The sequence below is a fragment of the Aphanomyces astaci genome, assembly GCF_000520075.1.
Source record: "Aphanomyces astaci strain APO3 unplaced genomic scaffold supercont1.16, whole genome shotgun sequence".
Classification (NCBI taxonomy): domain Eukaryota; phylum Oomycota; class Saprolegniomycetes; order Saprolegniales; family Verrucalvaceae; genus Aphanomyces; species Aphanomyces astaci.
Window position 1 is genome coordinate 1222291 of NW_009798279.1, and position 22040 is coordinate 1244330.

General features: G+C 47.3%; 6 protein-coding genes across 7 annotated transcripts; 2 read left to right on the forward strand and 4 right to left on the reverse strand.

Annotated features, from left to right (window-relative positions):
* Window positions 1-283: 283 nt before the first annotated feature.
* Window positions 284-1502, reverse strand: H257_07841 (hypothetical protein; the record flags this gene model as incomplete). Its single annotated transcript, XM_009833521.1, has 2 exons — window positions 284-304; window positions 1131-1502. 2 exons carry the CDS (start codon window positions 1500-1502, stop codon window positions 284-286), a joined length of 393 nt encoding a protein of 130 aa, XP_009831823.1.
* Window positions 1503-4656: 3154 nt separating this feature from the next.
* On the reverse strand, window positions 4657-7576 carry H257_07842 (hypothetical protein). Its single transcript, XM_009833522.1, has 8 exons — window positions 7083-7576; window positions 6977-7030; window positions 6744-6926; window positions 6586-6677; window positions 6171-6521; window positions 5655-6104; window positions 4940-5211; window positions 4657-4886 (listed from the first exon to the last, which is right to left on the reverse strand). Exons 1-8 carry the CDS (start codon window positions 7542-7544, stop codon window positions 4756-4758), a joined length of 1995 nt encoding a protein of 664 aa, XP_009831824.1. The 5' UTR covers window positions 7545-7576; the 3' UTR covers window positions 4657-4755.
* A 634-nt stretch (window positions 7577-8210) lies between these two features.
* On the forward strand, window positions 8211-10773 carry H257_07843. Of its 2 annotated transcripts, XM_009833523.1 has the most exons (4): window positions 8211-8528; window positions 8578-8675; window positions 8720-9211; window positions 10067-10773. In XM_009833523.1, exons 1-4 carry the CDS (start codon window positions 8260-8262, stop codon window positions 10732-10734), a joined length of 1527 nt encoding a protein of 508 aa, XP_009831825.1. In that variant the 5' UTR covers window positions 8211-8259; the 3' UTR covers window positions 10735-10773. The 2 variants fall into 2 exon arrangements, with proteins under 2 accessions (XP_009831825.1, XP_009831826.1); XM_009833524.1 differs by having other exon boundaries at window positions 8211-8675.
* A 1407-nt stretch (window positions 10774-12180) lies between these two features.
* Window positions 12181-14533, reverse strand: H257_07844 (hypothetical protein). Its single transcript, XM_009833525.1, has 9 exons — window positions 14038-14533; window positions 13742-13975; window positions 13586-13671; window positions 13454-13521; window positions 12881-13176; window positions 12740-12815; window positions 12540-12681; window positions 12378-12490; window positions 12181-12328 (listed from the first exon to the last, which is right to left on the reverse strand). The coding sequence occupies exons 1-9, from the start codon at window positions 14526-14528 to the stop codon at window positions 12227-12229; spliced, it is 1608 nt and encodes a 535-aa protein (XP_009831827.1). The 5' UTR covers window positions 14529-14533; the 3' UTR covers window positions 12181-12226.
* A 1402-nt stretch (window positions 14534-15935) lies between these two features.
* Window positions 15936-16572, forward strand: H257_07845 (hypothetical protein; the record flags this gene model as incomplete). Its single annotated transcript, XM_009833526.1, has 2 exons — window positions 15936-16255; window positions 16281-16572. The coding sequence occupies 2 exons, from the start codon at window positions 15936-15938 to the stop codon at window positions 16570-16572; spliced, it is 612 nt and encodes a 203-aa protein (XP_009831828.1).
* A 3970-nt stretch (window positions 16573-20542) lies between these two features.
* Window positions 20543-21893, reverse strand: H257_07846 (hypothetical protein; the record flags this gene model as incomplete). Its single annotated transcript, XM_009833527.1, has 2 exons — window positions 20543-21768; window positions 21833-21893. The coding sequence occupies 2 exons, from the start codon at window positions 21891-21893 to the stop codon at window positions 20543-20545; spliced, it is 1287 nt and encodes a 428-aa protein (XP_009831829.1).
* Window positions 21894-22040: the final 147 nt, after the last annotated feature.

Sequence of the window (22040 nt, forward strand, 5' to 3'; positions counted from 1 at the left end):
TTGAGGCGATTCTGATCATATTTTTTGTTGAATTATTTGACCACATTCGCACTTGCTACGACTCCAAGTCTGCTCGCAATACAAATTCCAAATCAAATTTGACGAACGACAAGCGCATGGCGCTGTACCAATAGCTTCAGCAAGTAAGCACAAATGGGGCACATTGCTGTCGACGATGCCTTGTTAGTTCGAGCGGCAACTGAGGGTGGTTGGAACATCCAGCTAATGTGCCAACCAGGTCTAGAACGTTCAGGTCCGGCGACTGAGGACCTGAACGTTCTACCTAGACCTGGTTGGCACTATTCTACTCAATATCAAGAAATTTGTAAGTGAACAAGAGGTCTATTGAGTAGGATATTGTCATATAGTACGTTGTAAATGCGGAATATCGTTGCCATATTGTTTTTGAATCGGTTTATTCTACAATGACGTAGTCTTTGATCATTTGTCGAATCTCTTCTTCATTTACAACGCTAATATGATTTTAGCCAATCCTGTCACATTTACATATTTTAATTATAGACATACTTCGAAGTATATTAATGTGCAGTATTACAGTATTGGCAATGACTGATCAAGAAATTTGTAATTGAACAAGAGGTCTATTGAGTAGAATATTGTCATATACTACCGTACGTTGTAAATGCGGAATAGCGTTGCCATATTGTTTTTGAATCGGTTTATTCTACAATGACGCAGTCTTTGATCATTTGTCGAATCTCTTCTTCATTTACAACGTTAATATGATTTTTGCCAATCCTGTCACATTTACTTATTTTAATTATAGACATACTTCGAAGTATATTAATGTACAGTATTACAGTATTGGCAATGACTGATCAAGAAATTGTAAGTGAACCAGAGATCTACAGTATTAGACCTCTGGTTCACTTACAAATTTCTTGATCATTAGACCTCTTGCTCACTTACCAATTTAATAACAGTACCACTACAGTGGTACATTCTTCAGTATTTTACTACTACCTCTGTCCCGGTTTTATTGCTCCAAACGAGATTCTTGAAGTTCCATTTTAATTGCTCCAAACGTACAACAGTAGATTGAAGAAAAAAACACTATATTTTGCATACAAAAATCAAGTACATTTATTTCAAATGTTTAATCCAAGTACCGATGGTATGTCAAATTCTTCATCATCGGAACCTTCCACGACATCCAGACGCTCAAGCTCCGTGCAGACATCGCTCATTTCCAAGTTCTTCGCCACTTTGCTCGCCAATTCTAAGATGACTGTAGACAAGTCACACTCACTTAGCAATTCCCTACTGGCGTTGACAACGTCAGCATCCGCTTCAATCGACAAGTCACTGCGACCTTTCGCAGTGAGCACGGCCTTCTTCATGTGTGGTATGTTGAAATTGTTGCCACTCGCGCAACGAATCACTTCCATCATGCATTCTTGCAACGTCAAAAAGTTGGCATTCAACGTGGCCGGGTCAACATCGCTCCACACACGCTCCGTATTGTCCACAATGTCAACCATGCTTCGTGAGCAGTTATTAATACCATAATAGTACTACAATTTTGTCCTTTTGGCCTGAAATCGGCGCCAATCGATAGCGCCAACCAATGCGCTGATTTTGAGCCTTATTGCATCAAAATTGGAGTAATATTCGCGAAATTACGGTGAAAATACTATTTGAGGCTTGTATGTACGGATGTCGTTTTTTTTATCCGTAATTTGTTTTTATTGAGCGTGGTTATTTCAATTATATGAGCCACAGTATGGAGTCTTCTGATTGCTCTCTCGTATTTGATTAGATGTATTTGAACTCAATTTGATTTCAATTGAATTCGCAGAGTTCTGCTCTTTTGAAACATACCGCACACTCTATACTTATCAGAAAACATTGTGTTCGTTTCTCAAAAATGCCGTTTGGAGCAATAAAACCGGGACAGAGGTAGTACTACGCAGTAATAATAACGAAGTACTGTAGCCATGTATTGTTGTTGATTCAGATTTTATAGTTACACAAGGGAGGAAACACACACTCCAGTACGAGGCACTCGCGCCAAGGCATATCATCATCTCGAAATTCGCCGGATGGATGTGCTTTGTAGAATCTGTCATGATGGACGCTCATGACCCACTCGACCCCGTTGCTAGTGGGTAGGACAAACTTCAAACTGCAGTACTAACCTGTAAGTACTGGTTTGCTGTTGGTTCTATTTGGCATCGTTTTGGTGCCCGAAGTTCATCTGCGTAGGTCAACGGCGCGCCAGTTGCCACTCAGATAATTGGAGGATGCTCGAATACATATTTGTTATCGATATCTACAGAGAACCACGAAGGAACTGGCGCAGCGTTGCACTCGTGTATATATGGAATAAAGTATGCACGCTGAAATAGTGATGGATAATATTGTTTATAAAAATATGCAAGTGCAACTCATTGTTATCTGGCCACGTAACACTATTTCAGGTCGAAAAAGGGCCCACGAATTCTACATCAAAATGCATTAACAACAACACTGTTGATAATAGTATTATGTATTAATAGCCCCCCTAGTTTTCAAAACCACAGTAAATATAGTATCTTCGAGATAATAATGTAGATACGATATCAAAGATAATACCTACTAGTACTTACAACGAGGACGGCGTTGGATGACACCAAACATAAATAATCACATACGTTCTTGTAGTACATTTAAATACAAATGTATGAAACCTAATTAGGATATGGATGAATCCAATTTGGCCTGGATGACTTCAAATATTCCTGGATGACTACAAATATTCCTGGATGACTTTCACAATCTGGAGTAATAGTAACAGTAAGCTTACGTAGTCGGAAATAGTACTTCAGTACTATTTACATTAATATTAATAGTATTGAAATTTCACTAACTTACATAGTGTAAGTTACACTGTACTACCAATGGATGCAAGTTAATACAGGAATATGTTATGAACGTGTTGAGTACTACAGTAGTGGTGCATTAGCGTTAGAAATTCTACCAGTGCCGTACAAGGTATGCTAATGCGCTATTGTACAACTGCATCGTATACCCAAGGTGAAACAACACCACCGTTGCCCCACTACACGCATAACGCAAATGTGCGAATTAGATCGATGTGTAGAAACCTACTGTTCATCTTTAGCTGCGCGGTAGATAACCCACCCGACGCCTACTGCCGGCGCCGCCGCACCACATACTATGGCCGCCGCTAATATAATGTGTGGTGAGCTAATTAATTCGCAAAAAATGCTACAAAATATAGTACGAACCTCCTTCGTATAACGCAGCCCCACGAACCGTCCACAACCTCGCTGGCGCTACCCCGCTTCGACAACATACCACATTCAACCGCCACTAGTACGCATATTAAAAAAGAGAAGAAATTCAATGCGATACATAGAAAAACGTACCTCGTTCGACGCGCAGAACACAACCCACCATCCACCCGACGCCTACTGCCGGCGCCGCCGCACCACATACTATGGCCGCCGCTAATACAATGTGTGGTGAGCTAATTAATTCGCAAAAAATGCTACAAAATATAGTACGAACCTCCTTCGTATAACGCAGCCCCACGAACCGTCCACAACCTCGCTGGCGCTACCCCGCTTCGACAACATACCACATTCAACCGCCACTAGTACGCATATTAAAAAAGAGAAGAAATTCAATGCGATACATAGAAAAACGTACCTCGTTCGACGCGCAGAACACAACCCACCATCCACCCGACGCCTACTGCCGGCGCCGCCGCACCACATACTATGGCCGCCGCTAATATAATGTGTGGTGAGCTAATTAATTCGCAAAAAATGCTACAAAATATAGTACGAACCTCCTTCGTATAACGCAGCCCCACGAACCGTCCACAACCTCGCTGGCGCTACCCCGCTTCGACAACATACCACATTCAACCGCCACTAGTACGCATATTAAAAAAGCAAAGAAATTCAATGCGATACATAGAAAAACGTACCTCGTTGACCAACTTATCCTGCATATAAACTAATGAGACTTGATCTAGAGTATTCACATAAGCACGTAGATATGGAAAACGCTCAAGCAATCCAAAATCCGCCTAGCCTACGCCCAGGAATGGCCAAATATATTATCTCTAGTGTTCTGCGATTTTAAATTATCTCTAGTGTTCTGCGATTTTAAATAGTGTCGACACATGATTATAGTGTGGTGGGCTTCGTAGTATTTTACTGTTAGTATATTGTGGATGACGTGTGGATGACAGGACATGTGGATGACATGTGGATGAAAGGCTTATTCTATTGGATGACGTTCGATAAGTTCCATGCTTTATGTATTTTTCTCTAATAATCACTATTTCTTATGTGTTGTTGGATCGAATGATTTATTTTCAGGGCTGGGTGGGTACATGTTAGTATCTAAGGGGTGAGAACAAGGCATCAACAGAATGCGATTTGCCAGTGGAGTGAGTGAAACTACGTGAGGACTCCCGATGCCCGCCACGTAGCAAGGTCGAGTCAATGCAACATGGACGTCCACTGATGACGTCCTAAACTGACTGCACTTCGACACGTGGAACATTTTTGAGGTTCTCAAGGATTGGTTAAAATATGTCCAATCATGAAATGCTATCTCCGGTAAACGTTACTGTTGTACTAGTTGGCAGAGTCATTATGATTGTCTACACCATACCTATGGACTCAGTAGTATGCCAACCAATACTATTAATATTTATTGGTTTGACATACTTCATATGATTTACTACTACTAAGTTAGTACAACAAACAATTGCGTCTATGGGGTGTAAAACACCGGGAGGATGCAGTCCATAGCATGTGTGGCGGCCTTATGTTGATCGAAATTCAGCACGCGAGTCCACTTGCCATCGACGTTGGCGTAGCGATGGCGTACCTCGTACGACCGATCTACGAGCTCCGCTCCATCAACATGCACAGACAAACAAATACATTCGACGTACCGTAGCACCGGTGGCACAGGTCGTAGTCGCTGCACACGGTGCAGTTGTACCTGGCGCCGCCAAAGTCAGTTTCCCCGCACGAATCGCATATGAAGCCCAGGTGGCGACCCTCCATGATATAACTGAGGGTGCGGCGCGCGTCTTCGCGGCACTTGGCAAAGACGCTGTGGACGCGGAATCGCGGCACGTCCAGCATGTCCCCGATGGTTTCCACGTCATGGAGGGTCATGTGATGCAGTTCATTTGCGAGTAATGAGCGCGCATGGTCATACCTAGGTACCCCCACATACTAGTAAACACCAACATCCCAAACCCTCCATGAGTCGTTATTATGATCAAGTTTAGGAAATAAGTTATCAAGTTTAGGAATAAGTTATCAAGTTTAGGAAATAAGTTACTTCGAATCACAGTCAAGTCGATTCGAAATTGGGAGTGGGGAATGTGCCGAATAACCAAATCAGCAGACAATCGATCGACCAATCAAAACCCAGAACACTGATCAAGTGGCCAATCAAATCCACTCGTCGACCACTTCAACATCAAATCATTGTGTGAATGAAATTAGTACGAACTTTACAAAAGTCAGGACAAAGAATCGAATCGATCGATAGATTTGGCAAAGAATCCGCACAAAAGTCCCAATTTTGCGTAAAAGATACATTCACTGTCACAAGGTATTTTTCGTATGATCAAGTACTATACATATAGTTCGTACCTGCGTTCGAGGTATTGATTCAAGCCATGACGCACATGTGTCATCCAGTGGTCGGCGTCATCATTGGAAGGAGTATTAGTAGCCGCCACGAAGATGACAACATCGGACGGCTGCAGTCGGTCCGACGGCGACAGGGGGCTCATCAGCTGCGGCGCGCACTCTTCCCGCACGTACCGCCAGCCTGCGACACGGGGAAATGCCGTGGCCATGTAGGCCACCATGTCGTGCGGCGTCGGGTACGCAGACAGTTGCAGCCGGCCGACGAACCGCAGCACACCACTACGCTCGAGCACCTTTAAAAAAACAAACGAGTCCAAGCCCGCTGGGTCGACAAACACATCGGCGGTCGAGTACGCGTCGATGTCGGTGCCGTCGCACAGCAAGTTGCCGAACAACGGCATTGTCGCCGCCGCCAGCGTCGACAGGCACTTCCGAGGGCGCTTGGCTTGCCTATGAACAACAACCAGCGACTTGAATCATCAAATGTCACCGTGTCACATACGCGGGGCTTTGTACCCCGTCACAGCGGCGTGGCTGAAGCTCCACACGCGGCACTCCCGCAGGTCCAAGAGCGGCAACGCCCCCGCGAGCGCCGCCATGAGATCGGCCAGGGTGGCGCAGAACGGCACGTCCAGCGTGAGCATGGGAGGTCCGAGTCCGAGGCCTTGATGGGAAAGGAACCCGGCTTCCAAATGCACGCGAATAGTCATGGCCATGACGCGGACGCGGGCGGCTACATGCAGCGACCGGTCGGGGAAGACGAACCCGCTCGGTTGGAACGATGTCAGGTCCCCTAGTGAATGCACGCCCCAATTGTACAGCGCCTGGTCGAACTTGTTGTCGTTCAGGGACGAGTGCCACTCTATGCTAGAGGACGGAATAACGTTTTTTAACGTTGGATAACGGTTTATAACGGTGAATCTCGACTTACGTTTTGGACGGATCGGTGGGGTGGACGACGCGCAATGTAAACACGGCGCAAGTGAGCCAAGACTCTGGCCGGGTCTCCAGGTCTGTGAGCACCTGTGTATATGTTGTGGACACAATCAGCACTGCCTATGACGTGGCGCCACCACAGGCGTCCGTTACCAGATACACGGACAACGCGCGGTCAAAGTACTCGGCTTCGTTGGGATTGCCACGTGGAAAGATCCAGAGGCAGAAGGAATGGCCGTCGATGCAGAATGTGTCCGACACGATGCGATCGGGACCTTGGTACCCCGTGGCCTTAAAGTGAGGGATTAGAACCTCGCATTCGGCCGTTTGGCATTTCTAGTCGACATGATGAGCGGGGATGGACTCGAGAGGCTACGACGGTATACCTTGTGGTTTTGCAAGAAGCATGACTTCCAGCTACCCCCGTAGAGCCGAATGATCTATGGAGACAATAATAATATGGTAAGAAGGAATCGTAGGAAAGGCGTGTACGTCGTAGTCGGGGGCGCCAGGGAGCTGCGGCAACAGCTGATGGTGCAAACTTGGCCACTTTCTAAGACAAGCGGTTTTCCATAGTTCTCGCCCTTGGGTTTGGACGTTCCAAGTTGTGCAGACACTGGTACAAGCCACAAGGCTCGCGCCATCGACAAAGCCTAAGATGGCTCGCACCATATCCCCTGGTAATTGCACTTGCGACGGAGTGCACACTGATGCATCGCCCATCAGATCGTCATCGCCGAAGTTGTGGTTGTTGCTGTCGAATAGCTTTGGAAGCTTGGACTGCGAAGCTGTGAACGTGGCTCCATGCATGGCGGCATGGCTGTCGTCCTCTGGCAAGGCATCGGTTGCGGGATGGACACTTGCAGCCTTCACAGACGACGGCGAGTGTTGCTGTTGCTGCTGGTTGTCCTGGCGCGACGGCGGGATGACCACGTGCACATGCGTGTTGACCATTTGGTTGATCTTCTCAAAATCGCCCCCATTCGATAGAATCCAAAGATTTGTCGAAACCGATTCAACAAACATCCGGATACTGCCGCCGTTTTTTCCAGCAGGGACGTCCTCTCAAACTTTCAACAGTTATTAAAAGTCCTCGTCCTTTTGCTTAACAGTTAGTACTACGTAGTACCAGAGCTACTAGTACTAAGGTACTACAGTACTGTACAGTACAAACCGAAGCAATTATAGTGTACTACTGTACCGGTAACATTAGTAAGATTCAAGTGTTGAAATCTTTCGAAATGACCTCGACAATTCTGCAGTAGTGACACAGTACAGTACTGTAGTGACTACGCCTTGTCGCTGGTTCAATTTGCATCCAATATGCAAGTAAGTACCGGTAGTATTCAAACTCACCATCACATTTATCTGAGGTATTCATAGCGTACTGTAACTACGTAGGACAGAAATCCTAGTACACACATGTACATGTGCTAGTAGTAGGCAAGCTTATTAGTACTTTGAGGACAGTAATGGCATGTGTAGCAAAGCTAGCTGGCACTGTGCAGTGGATAGGACTTGCCCTTGAGATCGTGCTGGCCTTTGAAATTGCTGGTTGCAACTGGAGGATTGCATTATCCGGTATCCGTTCCAATTTCCGGATACATATCGTTTCACATCCTGGCAGGGTGGTGGCACACACGGCGAAGTTCGCGATAGAGCGGCGGCGATGATGGTGAATGTGACGGCTGTGCGCATTCCTTCGTGGGACTCGCGGCTGGAATTGCAACGCCAGCAGCGCTACACGGTCTTTATGATGTCAGTGGAATCCGCCGACTCGACATGGAACCTTGGCAAGCGATACAGCGAGTTCCGCGCTCTGCACAAGCTTCTGTGTCCGCGCTACGCCACCGTGCGGAGCCAGCCGTTTCCACCCAAGCGTCTCTTCTCGTCATTGTCGCTTCGTGTGATTGAGCAACGCCGGGTTGGCTTTGAAACGTATTGCGTCCTGACCACCGACCGTGCACCCCGTCTTACAACGTTGTAGGTACCTGCAAGCGCTGCTGGCGCTCCGTCCTCGTCCCCACGAGCTCGAAGCGTTCCTGTCTCCCGCCGCCAACAACTCGGATGAATCCATGCATGACGGTTCGTGCATCGTTGTTAAACCCCCATCTTGACCGATGTCGCAGATTTCGAAGACCGCGTCACCATGACGTCGGCGAGTCCAACCGTTGACTTGTTTGCGTCGATGCGCGAGCCATTCGACTTGTCACACAAGTGGTCTGTGGACGACTTTGAGGTCCTCAAGGTGCTCGGCAAAGGTTCTTTTGGCAAGGTGTACCTCGTGCGTCGGGCCAAGTCCCCCACGGTGGCCATGTACGCGATGAAGGTTCTTAAAAAGAGGGAGCTCATCCAGCGCCACCAAGTGGACCATACCATGACCGAGCGCCACGTCATGAGCGTGTTGGACCATCCGTTCATCGTGACCCTTCGCGTGGCATTCCAAACGAGGGAGCGGCTGTTTATGGTGTCGGACTTCTGCATTGGAGGCGAAATCTTTTTCCATCTGAAAAAGTTCCGCGCATTCAGCGAGAACATGGTGCGGTTCTACGCCGCCGAGCTCATCGCAGCCCTGGGTCACTTGCACTCCAAGGGCATCGTGTACCGAGATCTCAAACCTGGTATTGTCCTTTTAAATTTGGCCTTTTCGATTCACCAAATCAATCTATCGATCGATCTATTGTGCTTTCGAGTGAAATTTCATTGTGTTGTTGTGTGGTTTCTCGTTGGAATTTAAATCGATTTGATTGGCTACTTCAGAAGAGCTCAAAATTAATAACCAATCAAAACCTTCTCAATGAAATTTAACCAATCAGATCGATTGTGGATCGGTTTGGTCGGTGCGATTCGATTGTACCCCTTCCCCAAATTTGTATCTTATCGACAATATTCGTTGTACTGACTTTTGTATGTATACACCCGAATTCGAGTCCACGAGTGGATTTGATTGGCTACTTGATTCGTGATCTGGGGTTTGATTGGTCGATCGATTTACCTACCGATTTGGTGATTCTGGTCATTTGATTGGACTATAATACAAGGGCTGATCGTACGGTGTGTATTTGAGTTTTTTTGCATATTTGTCATGGACGATAGCTTTCGTGAGGTTAATGTCCTTCTAATGGTTGGATTGAACATGTCAATCCTGTAGCATATCCCATGAGGGTTTTTTTCATATACTATATGCCCATTTCGCTGAATATATATATATATATATATCCCATTTCGCTGAATATATATATATATCAGCGAAATGGGCATATAGTATATACCTACACATGTCAGCGGATTCTGGAATGGATTTGTGTCTGTTTTTTAAGCTAATACCTTACCCTCATGTAGTAGTGCCACTAGTATGGTAGTTAGTGTACATACAAACCAAACTGCTGGGATGATCGGTGATTGGTTGAAATTTCTCCATAGTGTCATTTGATTGGCCAGGTCATTCTAAATTCCATTTTGCTTGGATGCTGTAGAAAACGTCCTCTTGGACGCGAACGGACACATCCGCATCACCGACTTTGGCTTGGCCAAGTGCCACGTCGGCGCACTTGACGGCGCGCGCACTTTTTGCGGCACCCCCGAGTACCTGGCGCCTGAGATGCTTCTGGCGCGCAAGAAGAAGGCCGCGTACGGGTTCGCCGTGGATTGGTGGAGTCTGGGGACGCTGCTGTACGAGATGCTCACGGGGTGGCCGCCTTTCTTTGACAAGGACGTGCAGCGCATGTGCGACAACATCCTGCACCAGCCGCTGACGTTTCCGGCGCGGTTCGGGCTCGCGTCCTCCACCAAGTCGCTGATCCGGGGGCTCTTGGAGCGGGACCCCGCCGCCCGCCTCTCGGAGGCGAGTCTGCGGTCGCATCCGTTCTTTTCAGGGCTGGACTGGACCGCCTTGATCGCCAAACAGATCAAGCCGCCGTTCAAACCCCGCGTGAATTCGCCCACGGACCTGCAAAACTTTGACAAGGAGTTCACGCGCACCAGCGTCGGCATCCTCGCCGATGACCATACTGCCGCCGACGCCGGCGACGACGACGACTTTCGCGGGTTTTCGTTTACGATTCCGAGTACGACTACTAATGGAGTGGCCAACAACCACGTCAGGTGTGGACCGAGGCAGCAACGAGGCCATTCCTTGTCGTAATGTGATATTTAATATAAGTTGCGTGCGTGTGGGTATGGACTGTATGTATTCGGTCTTTTTCATCGAACTAGGAACTACTATTAATAATAGTACGGACATATTATAGTAATATTATGTAGTAGTACTACACCTTTTTGCAGTTAAGTTGGACGAATGCCCGATATATTTGGTCGTGCGCCCGATATATTTGGTGTTGTGCCCGATATAATTGGCGATGTGCCCGATATAATTAGCCGTGTGCCCAAGTAATTGGCCATCTACCCGATGAATTGAGTCGTGTGCCCGATGAAATTGAAATAACTCAAACAATTATATTCCATGGAGTGCAAATCAGTTTTGGTGGAAACATCATGTGGCTGAAGTTGGGAGGAAAACGCGCGAAGCATTCGAAATTTATACTTTAATAAAGTATATTTTACAACAACAACGTTTCGTCCATACTTCAACTCCGTCCAAAATTTGAATCTGTCGCGCACAGAGCTCATTTTTCGATTCACCTCAAGGTACGCACATTCGATGGACGCGCGGAGGCCATGGGCAACATGGGCGTTGGTATGTGACGTCACAGCAACGATGCTGCATCTATCGTTTGACGACTATTTCTATGTTGAATTGACTTTTTATTGCGTGATTTCCATTTTCATCGGGCACACGACACAAACATCGGGCAGATGGCCAATTACTTGGGCACACGGCTAATTATATCGGGCACATCACCAAATATATCGGGCACACGACATCCGTGTGCCAAATTAAACGGGCACATGGCCAAATATATCGGGCGCACGACCAAATATATCGGGCATTCGTCCAACTTAACTGCAAAATGGTGTAGTATTTATACTGTAGTACAGTACAAGATTGGTTTGGCACTTACAGTACTGTTAACGTTACTTCAGGATGTAGCCCACGGGTATGTAGCATGTTACTATGACGAGCGTTGTTGATTAACAGTTGCAATACTGGTACTGTAGTACTCGTGGGTGTATGTCCCCGTCCATGCTCTTCGAGGACATCCAGTGGAGGGCGAAATGTACCACATATAATTTCCGGCGCAGGAGGAGCTGCATCGCACCATACACGTGAAACGCGGCGGACATTTTCTTGAGGATGTGTAGCCGCAGCGCTCCGATGCGTACGTGGCCGACAGCGAAGGAAGGGCACGACCGGTCAAGACGGACACTTCTAGTAGGAACTAGCTACTGAGTACTACATTTGTACCGTGGTATATTTTGTACTGGCTCAAGATAATTTTGGACCTGATCAGATACGCCTGTCTCATGAAATCTGATTCCACTCGGTCCTCCCACGGTGAGTAACAAGTGGCCTGTCCCACCTTTCGATCAAACGTCCAAAACTCACACATCACATCGACAGCGATTATTCACCAGGAGTGCTTCAACGTGCTGTACAGTACATACTTCTGACATTGAAGAAACGTTAAGAGTCGTGTTATATATAAACCTACTATTCGTAGTGTCAACTTGGTGTGTCAATCGATCTGCAGCCACTTGGTCAGCAACTTCATGGCTGTCCATATATTTGGACACACAGAGTGGACAAACCCTTCTCGATTGTGTAGGCCCACATCGCTCTACCATGACATTCGTTAAAAAACCCAGCCAAATATACCCACGACGTACTTCGCTGTCGATCACATACATGGCGATTTCGCCCTTGAAGTCGACAAATGCAATCCGAACAAACAACTCGTGAGGTTGCCGACCGAAGAAGGACCCTGGCAAGATGGCGACACCTACTTTCTAATCAATATACATATGGACATGCAACCAACATTGATTCACCTGTGTCGTGCAGCAACTGTTCGCACAATCCGACGTCTGTGGTGATGCCACGTGTGGCCAAGAGTTGCCGGTACGATCGAAAGCACGGAAACAGGTAAAACCCGCCTTGTGGTTGGTGCACTTGGACGTTCAACTTGTGTAGCTAGAATACACATGTGTTCATATATCGATTAAGTAATTCTACCCCTGAAGAGTACTACCTGAAAGGTACACCATTGCCCCACCAGCTGCAACGTTCGGCAACATTTCTTCTTGTATGAGGCCAGTTCCGGGCACCTGTATATGATCGTACTAGCTTAGTTGACCTCGATAGTAGAACATGAACAAACTTTGAGCAGTACCCAGGCACAAACGCCCGGCGCGCCGCGTACTGCAAGGGCGACGCCACCGACGTGTACGTTTCCGACGCCATGACCAGCATCGCATTGCGCAACCAGTCCAAACCCGACGAAAACAGCCAGAAACCAACGCGCCAGCCGCCGGCGCCGCACCATTTGCTAAGCCCGCCCGACACAATCGTGCCTTCGGGGTAATACGTCGAGATGGACACGTGAGCTTCGTGGGTCAAGTCAGAGTACAGTTCGTCGGACACGACCAAGAGCCGGAACTTCTTGGCCAACGTCGCAATCTCTCGTAGCTAACGAAACAAATGCAATGTCGTGGTTAGAATAGGCAATGTCGTGGTTAGAATAGGTAATGTCGTGACTAGTATAGCCAATGTGGCGACTAGTATAGGCGATCTGGTGATTAGTATAGGAATTGGGGTGACTAGTATAGGCAATGTGGTGATGAGTATAGGAAATGGGGTGACTAGTATAGGCAATGTATGTGGTGATGAGTATAGGCAATGTGGTGATTAGTATAGGGAATCTGGTGATTAGTGTAGGCATTGTAGGTAATGTGGTGATGCGTACATCGTCGGCAGTGTACGAGCAACCGGTTGGGTTGGACGGCGAGTTGAGAATCAAGATTCGTGGGGCATCTAAACCAAAATGTCAAACCACACATTTTAAATACTCACTTTGAGGAATGGAGATAGTATGTACATGGATCTGCGGCGCAATGCGCTTCAAGCACAGACGGCTGGAGGACCCACCGGTCTTCGGCGTATGTTGGCAGCCAAATCATGTTGCTAAGCAACGCCACTCACTCACTCATGCCAATGTTTCAGTAGCAAGCAGCGCCATATGTGTGAACTATACCGGCCTGCAATATTGGCTTGGGGGGCATAAGTCATGCAACTAGGATTGGGAAGGAGCAAGTCACCGTAGTACACGGTTTGCAGCACGAACAGCAGCTCCTTGGTGCCTGGGCCGACTAACACGTCGTCTTGCGTGTATGACACGCCGAGCTTCTTGGTGGCCCACGTGGCAATGTCCTGGCGGAGCTCAGGCAGTCCCGCCACGGGGAGGTAGTCGCGCTGGTGGGCGTGGGCTCTGCGAGTATATAAGGATGCCTTGGTTAGACAGGTGAGAAGACCGGGATTGTGGAACCCTACTTTAGCTCGTCGACAATGCACTCTGGAATCGGAAACGGACTCTGGCCAAGGCCCAGCTTGTACACGGGTTTGCCTTGGCGAATGAGATCGTTGCTGAGCTCGTCAATGGCACTGGAGACGGATTTCTGCATCGCCCGCAGCTTGCAATTGATCACCTTGTGCGGCCCTTTCGACACTTCAACGGGACTCACGGGAGGACGAGGTTCCACGGTGTTGGTGGCTACTGGCTCCATGGGACGTGGTGCTGCTAGGAATGGAGGATACATGTCACTGTCGTCGACGATCGCCGACGGGATTGTAGTGGCCACCACCACTTCCGCAGGGGTATCGGCATCCACCGCCACTGATTCCTTCTGCATGAGCGCATGTACCCGGCGCTGCAGAGTGCTTCGCGCAACTGCAAACTTCTTGGTGGCTTGACGAATTGGCATCTTCGCGTACACCACCGCATGGATGGCATCGGTCAAGTTGCGATCGTCTGTCTTGTCCATGTTCGTTGCCCAAATCGCATCCACCAATCGTACTCGAGTAAAATCATGCATATTAACCAATCATTGCACATCATGAATTCCACTAACATATCGTTTGTTGACAGTGAATTTGGTCATTTATATTTAGGGGCTCTTCCAAGTACCGTCGTACTTGAAACCCGAAATGCGTACCCAAGTAATTTTTGCTTTGGTCGTGTTTTAAATATAAACATGACGTGAACTTGATTGGCTGATGCTATATTCGTCGTGTTTGGCTCGTCATTTTTTAGTCGTTATTTGCACACATATTTCGCAATAGACCTCTAACCCAGAGACTGGATGACTGACTAGACACAAAGTAGTTTTTCATATTCTCATCATTCAAATAGACTGACAAATACCCAACAGTTCGCCAAAAAAGTAAGATGATTTTGTATTAATAATGTAGTTAGTGACCCTTTTCCAAAAAGAGATCGAGGTATTTCCAATGGTCAATACCGATTTCTTACCTAATTGCATTACTTTGTAAGGTAATCCTATGATGTGTGGCGAGCTTTAACTAATAAAACTCATTACATTGACTAAAACTTAGACAGAATTGCACAAATTCAGTGCACATGCCTAGGTAGAACAAAATCCTAAAAAGCACCCATTTTTCAAGTTGCCACGTTGCAAAACCCAGTTAATCATTTAAGTGGTTAGCGAGTAGACGTCAGAGCATGACTAGACCTCTTGACGAATGATCAAGGCGCCAGCCAGCTGTAAGCACGCCTTGTATAATGTTGTAAGCCTTGACTAAGTGCCATTTCGTTTTTTGGTGATATTCTTGAGATCAGTAACAACAATGAAGTCTACGATCATGCGTGCCACTCGCAAAATAGATTAACGACGTGGTTGTTGTCTGAGGAGTCTATTTCGATTCGTAATGAGGTATTCTGAGGGAATACTTTCACAACTGTCGTGTTTTGGCCAATTTCGTGTTTCACCAAAGTATATCACCGTCACAGTCATCCACAGTCATGACTTCAATTGTCATGAGATTCTGTTCAGGTTCACCCAAAATTCTATTTTCGGGGTTGCGGGGTTTCGGGGTTTATTAGGAGATTACTGAACGTTCTTGTGACCAATCAGTGTTCTTGGAAAACATCGAGTGATTTCCGAAAATAGTGAACGACTGATAAATCATTAACCGTACACGAGATGATCGAGGGACCAATCCCATAACCGATCGCTGCAAGATGACTCGGTCATGTATTAGTATCCGGATGTCTGACCAGTCATGAAAGTCCATCCAAAAACACATGGGTGTACTTGGAATGTAATTGGCCACTGACTGGAGGCTTGATCATACGTCAAGAGGTCTAATGATTGGTCTAGATTGTCCAATCATATCGACCTCCACCACTGTCCTGGTCAAAACATAGTTCAATGGCGGCGAAGGGCAAGATCAAGACACCAACCAAGAAAGAGCTGACAGAGCGTCTCGCCAAACTCGAGGCGGCAAACAACGTCTCTGAACTCGGAACTCCTGAGAAGCAAGCCGCCCCGAAGTCCGTATGGAACGTGGACATGATTAAAGTCCTGCTCGAGTTACGCCTCCGTACATACGCGTCGCTGTTCCAGGGATCGAAAAGCAACCAACAGCTTTCTATCCTGTGGGAAACGATTGCCATGCGACTCAGCGTGGTGTCGGGGGTGGTTGTTTCTCACCCGTCTGCCAAAGAAAAATACCACAGTCTCAAGCAAGAGTACTCACATGTTCGAGTGTCCGAGCAAACGACTGGAAACGATGTTGACGCTGCCGCTGCGCACCCACACCACTGGGAGCACGGTGGAATACTTTGGAGACAAAAGTGGGCTTGTGCACAATGAATTCGGCTCAAGTGCTGAGCGTGCGATCGACGACGACAGCGACAAGGCTAGTGAAGAATGCGACGACGTAGAGGCCATGGTGGACACCAAGCGTCCAGTAAAGCGTCAAAAGACCTCGACATCGTCAGTCGCAAGCGGTTGGTGTCACTGGGCGAAACCCTTACAAATGATTTCGTTGACGCTGCATCTATAGAAAATGCAAGTACGACCAACCAAAAATTGGATGCTCTTTCTGAAAGTATTCAGGAATAAAAGAAGCTTCATGTAGCTTTACTTGAGAATATTGTGAATGATAATGCTATCCAGCGCGAGCTCCTCAGCCAACTTCAAGGCATTAACAATCGTCAATAATGTAAAACTGTCGAGGTACCATTTATTTCTTTACACAAGAATAAATGTACGATTTCAAAGCGTTTCTTGCATTTCTATCTATCTCGCCATCTACTAAATTTCTCTGGTTCAATCGGGTGATGTCGCCGCCAATATGCATCCACTCGGCATGGTGCTGAATCTCTTCGTGGGGCTCGTTTTCGTCGCAAACCGTTGGCTCCATGTCTATAATCCAATTATGGAGGACCATAGTGACCTCGATTAGGCGTGCCATTTCTACTTTTACAGTATTATATAACGTTGCCGTCGTAGTGTACCTTGGAGTGTGTGATGGTCCAGGGGACTCTTGAACATTCGAAACTTGTTCTTCCAGAGTCCAAACGCCCTTTCGACACGCTGCTGAGAACGTAGTTATAGTGCGCTTCATCGTGAGGCATCACGTGGCGAATCTCAAATGGCGTCATCATGTGCTGGAATAGTTTGTATTCTGCATCCGCGAGAAAGAAGGTTCCCATCGGAATGATCTAACGAGATTAGTTTCCGAGCAACTACACCGAAATATAAGCTTACTTTGTGAGCGACTTGGCCAAATTGATAACGGTTGAACAGCGACTTGTCGTTTTGTGACCCCGATCGAATAGAGAACGACATAAATCACATCTTGTGATCAACAATACCTACAACCAAGACATCATTTAAGCGAAAAACGGAATGTTGACCCATTTCACCTTGGATATTAAATGCGGGAAAGCCTTTGCGGCAATACCATCCTTCGTGGTCTTCAAAGCGTTTAATCGAAATCAAACTACCGTCGATAACGCCAACCACGTTTCGAATGCCCCCAATGAGCTCAAATCCACGCGACACCCCCAACCACTCCGCTGGTGACGTGGGCAAGGAAATTGTTTCCGCCAGAAACAAACGAACGACTTTCGCGATCTGGCCAACGTAGCTGTGGGTGCGGGTAGAACTAATGCCAAACACTTGACCGGATGCGGCGAATCCGTCGGTGTGGGTCAAATAGTGCAACGTGACAGCAACACGGTCCACGATGCCGAACACAGTGTTGTGATGGAGCGAAGGGTTAACCGCCAACCATCGTGACGTGACTCGCTCCACGATGCTGTCAAACGTTGCCTTGCTGCAACGGAGGTTGCGAATGTACCAGCCATGGTACTCGGAGGACGCTCGAACACGCTCCCACGTGTCGGTACGCAGAGAAAACCTTGTTGAGGGAGGGCCTGGGAGTGGGGGTACTGACGGCTAATTGGACGGCAGCTAGAACCGCCGCGATGGTAACAGCATGCTCGACTGTCATGCTGAAATGTGTGAACGAAATCAACACCAATATTTACTTGGAACGCATTATTGGCCCAATCACAATCAAAACATGACTCGCCGTCGTGCTTTGAAAAACAGATTTCAAAATACGACGGAAATGATTCTGATTGGCTCCGTTCGTTTTTGAAAGTTACTTGGAAGAGCCCCTTACTGTTAACAGGTGCACGTCATCTACAGGGAACGACGGAATGCAAGGCCTATTTTGTCTTTGAGTTCTACGTGAATTGGATCATTTGATTGGATTGCTAACTTCGGTGTACGTTTCGTTTTGAGTCAATCAGTGCGCAATTTTGAAATTTTTATTCACGCTGACTGACGTCAATTTATTCTATTACAGGTAATTATATTGTGTAGTATGATTTCCCACCGATATGGCTGCAAACGACAACACTATGGGATGTAAAGAACCAGGTAATCGGTTTACAAAGGTGTCCTACACAAAATATATGAATGGATGGATGATTCCAGTGCGCGTTTGACGCGGTAGCTCAATGGGGGACTACCAAAACCTACGCAATTCACAATTTCGCATCCGGATAACCCAATATATTTAATCACGACGTCTCTCGAACACGCTGTGTTTTGATAAGGCGGGCTACCAAAACCTTCACAATTCACTATTTTACTTCAATATAATTGGATGAAATAAATATAACGTTACATTCCAATTGGCTAAAAATATTCAGTGGATGTGGAGCGCACTGGGCACGCCGGCAAAGGACCCGTCGACTCATGCGTGCCCTACGAATCCGCGGTTCGCTGAGGGAACGCAACTATGTTCGCACGGTATCCCTCGTGACGTACCAAGAAGACACACCATGGTACACAATGTATGCCACCAGGGACTCGCATGATTTGGATACATGCCGTTGTTGAACGCCGATTCGACACGGTTCCAAGTGTTTCGGCCAGCAGGAAGGTGCTCCTCTACAAGGTCAAGCAGCAAGGACACGGATCCAGCGCACCATCCGCGCCCTCTACCTCTAGACATATTGGAGAATAGGTTCTCCATCACATCACATAAAACGAGTGGATAGAAATTGAAGCGCGTATGTCCACTTGTTTTAGGAATCCTAAAATTCTATATCTGTTTGTAGAGTGCAAAATACTACAGACCTGTAGTATTTTGCTGAGACCGTTTTGACCTATCCGCAATTTGCTACCAGTATTTTTAATGGAAAAATGTCGCATTTGCTACCAGTAGCAAAATAATATGCGGAGATTTTGGTAGTCCCCCAATGGTTAAGGGCGTCAAAGTGATAGAGGAAGGGGCACAGGTTCAATTCCCGGGCAGTGTCAAACTTTTTCCAATTATTTTACATTAATCTAAATCCTGTTACAAGAATGAAGATAACTTAAATAATTTCAGTGGAAATTTAATTAACGCTGAAATTATTAGACTGCGGTGAATCTCTTGGCTCGACACAAGGTCCCATGCTGCAATCGACCGCTTCACCAACGCCATTCGCTTTTGTCGCGAGGTAAGCGAAAATGGGTCATCATCACCAACAATGATGTCTTCGAGCAGCCACAAGTTACGAAGGTTGCGCTTAAACGGCGCCATCACCCCAACGTCAAGAGGTTGATACACGGACGTCGCGTTCGGTGGCAACGCAAACAGGTGGCCTCCTAGCTCCTCGTACATGATGTTATACGACACATGTGACTCGAAGTTGTCCAGCAGCACGACTGACGACCCCTTGTTCGCTTTGCCGAGGACATCCCGAAGGTATGTGGCCCATACACGCTTGTCCATCCAGGCATGCTCCTGAACCGCGTAGAGATGGCCTGGAGGGAACGTGCTGTCGATGTGACCGCCAGGCACCCCTTCATGATAGTTTCGCCACCAACAAATTTCCACTGCTGGCCCTCCCATTTTAGCCAATGGCCTTGCATCGTTGTTTGGGGCCAATCAGAAGTGGTATCCGGAAACTATCTGGCCAATGACACTTCAGAATTCACACAGGATCTATGGTGCACGTCACCTATAAACTACCAACTTTTCACAAAATTTTCTCACTTCTATTTTATATTCATTACTCAAAAATTCAGCAAATTGAGCGTAGAATCGACAGATCTCGATGTGATGAAGAAATTCTACGTCTCAGATTCAAATTTGATGATGAATTGGTCCAGAAATAGATATTTAACCTAGCGGTATTTTACATGAGTGCTTGGATATTTGGCCATAGGGGTGGCCGCTGAGATGTTTCTTGCTTTTTGTATACTATGGTGCATTTCATCTAAAGACGACAAGTGGCCAAATCTGGCCCATTAAATTTCACAAGTTTTTTTCTAGGTGAAAACCTTTCAAAATGCATGTCCACTCAGCGATTGGTCAGATCCATTTTAGTTTCCAGAGCTCCTTCCAAAAACAGGAAATCGTCGTTTCTGAAGCCCACAGAGCGATTCAGAGCAAACGGTGGCAAATTTGAACAAGTCGAAACGTGCTTATATCGTGCAAAAATGTAAGACTACATTGTGCTTGTCACCTATTCAACGTTGTTATTGTGCAATTCAATGCTGTCTGGTATGCGCCGGTGGCTCTTGTACTTCTTGTGGGCATACTTCGACATGGCGTAGTCGAGCCCATAGCTATAGGCCTGGATGAAGTGGGAACACCGACGAAAGAACTTTCGAATCGAGACCAGCGGCACACTGCCCAAGCTGAGAGGGACGCACTGGACGAGTCCATTCCACGAGTAGTCGCAGTTCGACCGAGCATGTCGCTTGGCCGCGCCCCAGAATGACTCGATGGGGTTCAGCTCGCAATGGTACTTCGGAAAGAAGAGGCATATGTGACCGCCGGCCACAACAGTCTCCTCGAGGATTGACTTCTGGGTACGGAAGTCAGGGTACGATGCAAGGCGGTGTCTGGCACAGCATTCCAGCAGCGCTGGTCCAGTTGGCAATTGCACGGTGGCACCACAGGTGAGCAGCATGGATCCCTCCAAAGCCCCACGCTCAGCCAGAACAGCTTTGATCCCCTTGGGGGTTCCCCGTAACGCTGCCACTGGGTGATCATCAGGAAATGACATGGGTTGGGCCACCCTTGTGCTGCCAACCACATACCACCCGTCTCGAAGCTTGGGCTGCTTCCCACCTGGATTGAGGTTCATGCTGTTCACCCGAAGAGCATCGGCAGCATACGCGGCATGGTTGGTTGACTGATCGAACGTGAACAACGCAGTACGGCCCGGGTGTAATGCAGCAAACGCCGGGAGAACTTTCGACGACACCTGGCGAATGACGTGCTCGCTTGTCCAGTAGCCTTCTTGAGCCTTGCCAACGTGCAGCGTCTCGGTCACAAATGCATCCCCATCGTCACCAGGCATATACAGCCGTCCATGGCAAGGGCAAAGGAAGTCAGACACCATGACAGAACGACCACGTCCTTTCTTGGGCAGGTCAGGGTAGGCAGCATTTGTCCACACCATGCCGCCATCATCATTTGCATAAAATATGGATTCGTCATGCGTGACCCACACCACCTCCTCTGCTGGCGGGCTTTCCACCGTGTCCATCGCGTCACCAGAATACGACGCCATGCACCCACTGAGTGCAATCCATGTAGAGCAAAAGCTCTTCCGATACTCGACGACGTCATCCCGCTCATGACCGTCGATGTAAACATCCTTCTTCCAAGATCCGTATTTGTATCCTGCATGGATCATCCACCGCCGTGCAGTGGCCTCGGACACGGCAGATTTGACAGCGCCTAAATATATTGTGTAAATTGATGAAAATATGTAATATTTGTTTATACAGGAAAATAACATTACCCGTGAGTTCTGGGAGGATTACGTCGTTCAGATGCAACCGAAAGGTCCGTGGTGATCGCATTGACGGCCGAGTAGATCGCAGCCACTGCCCACACTTCCACAGAAAGTCCTCGTCGTGAATGAGAGACGGAGTCTTCTGATGTTGACCGCGCTTCGAACTCGGAAGACAACCGTTGACCTGGTACGCTTTACACCAGTTTTGAACCGT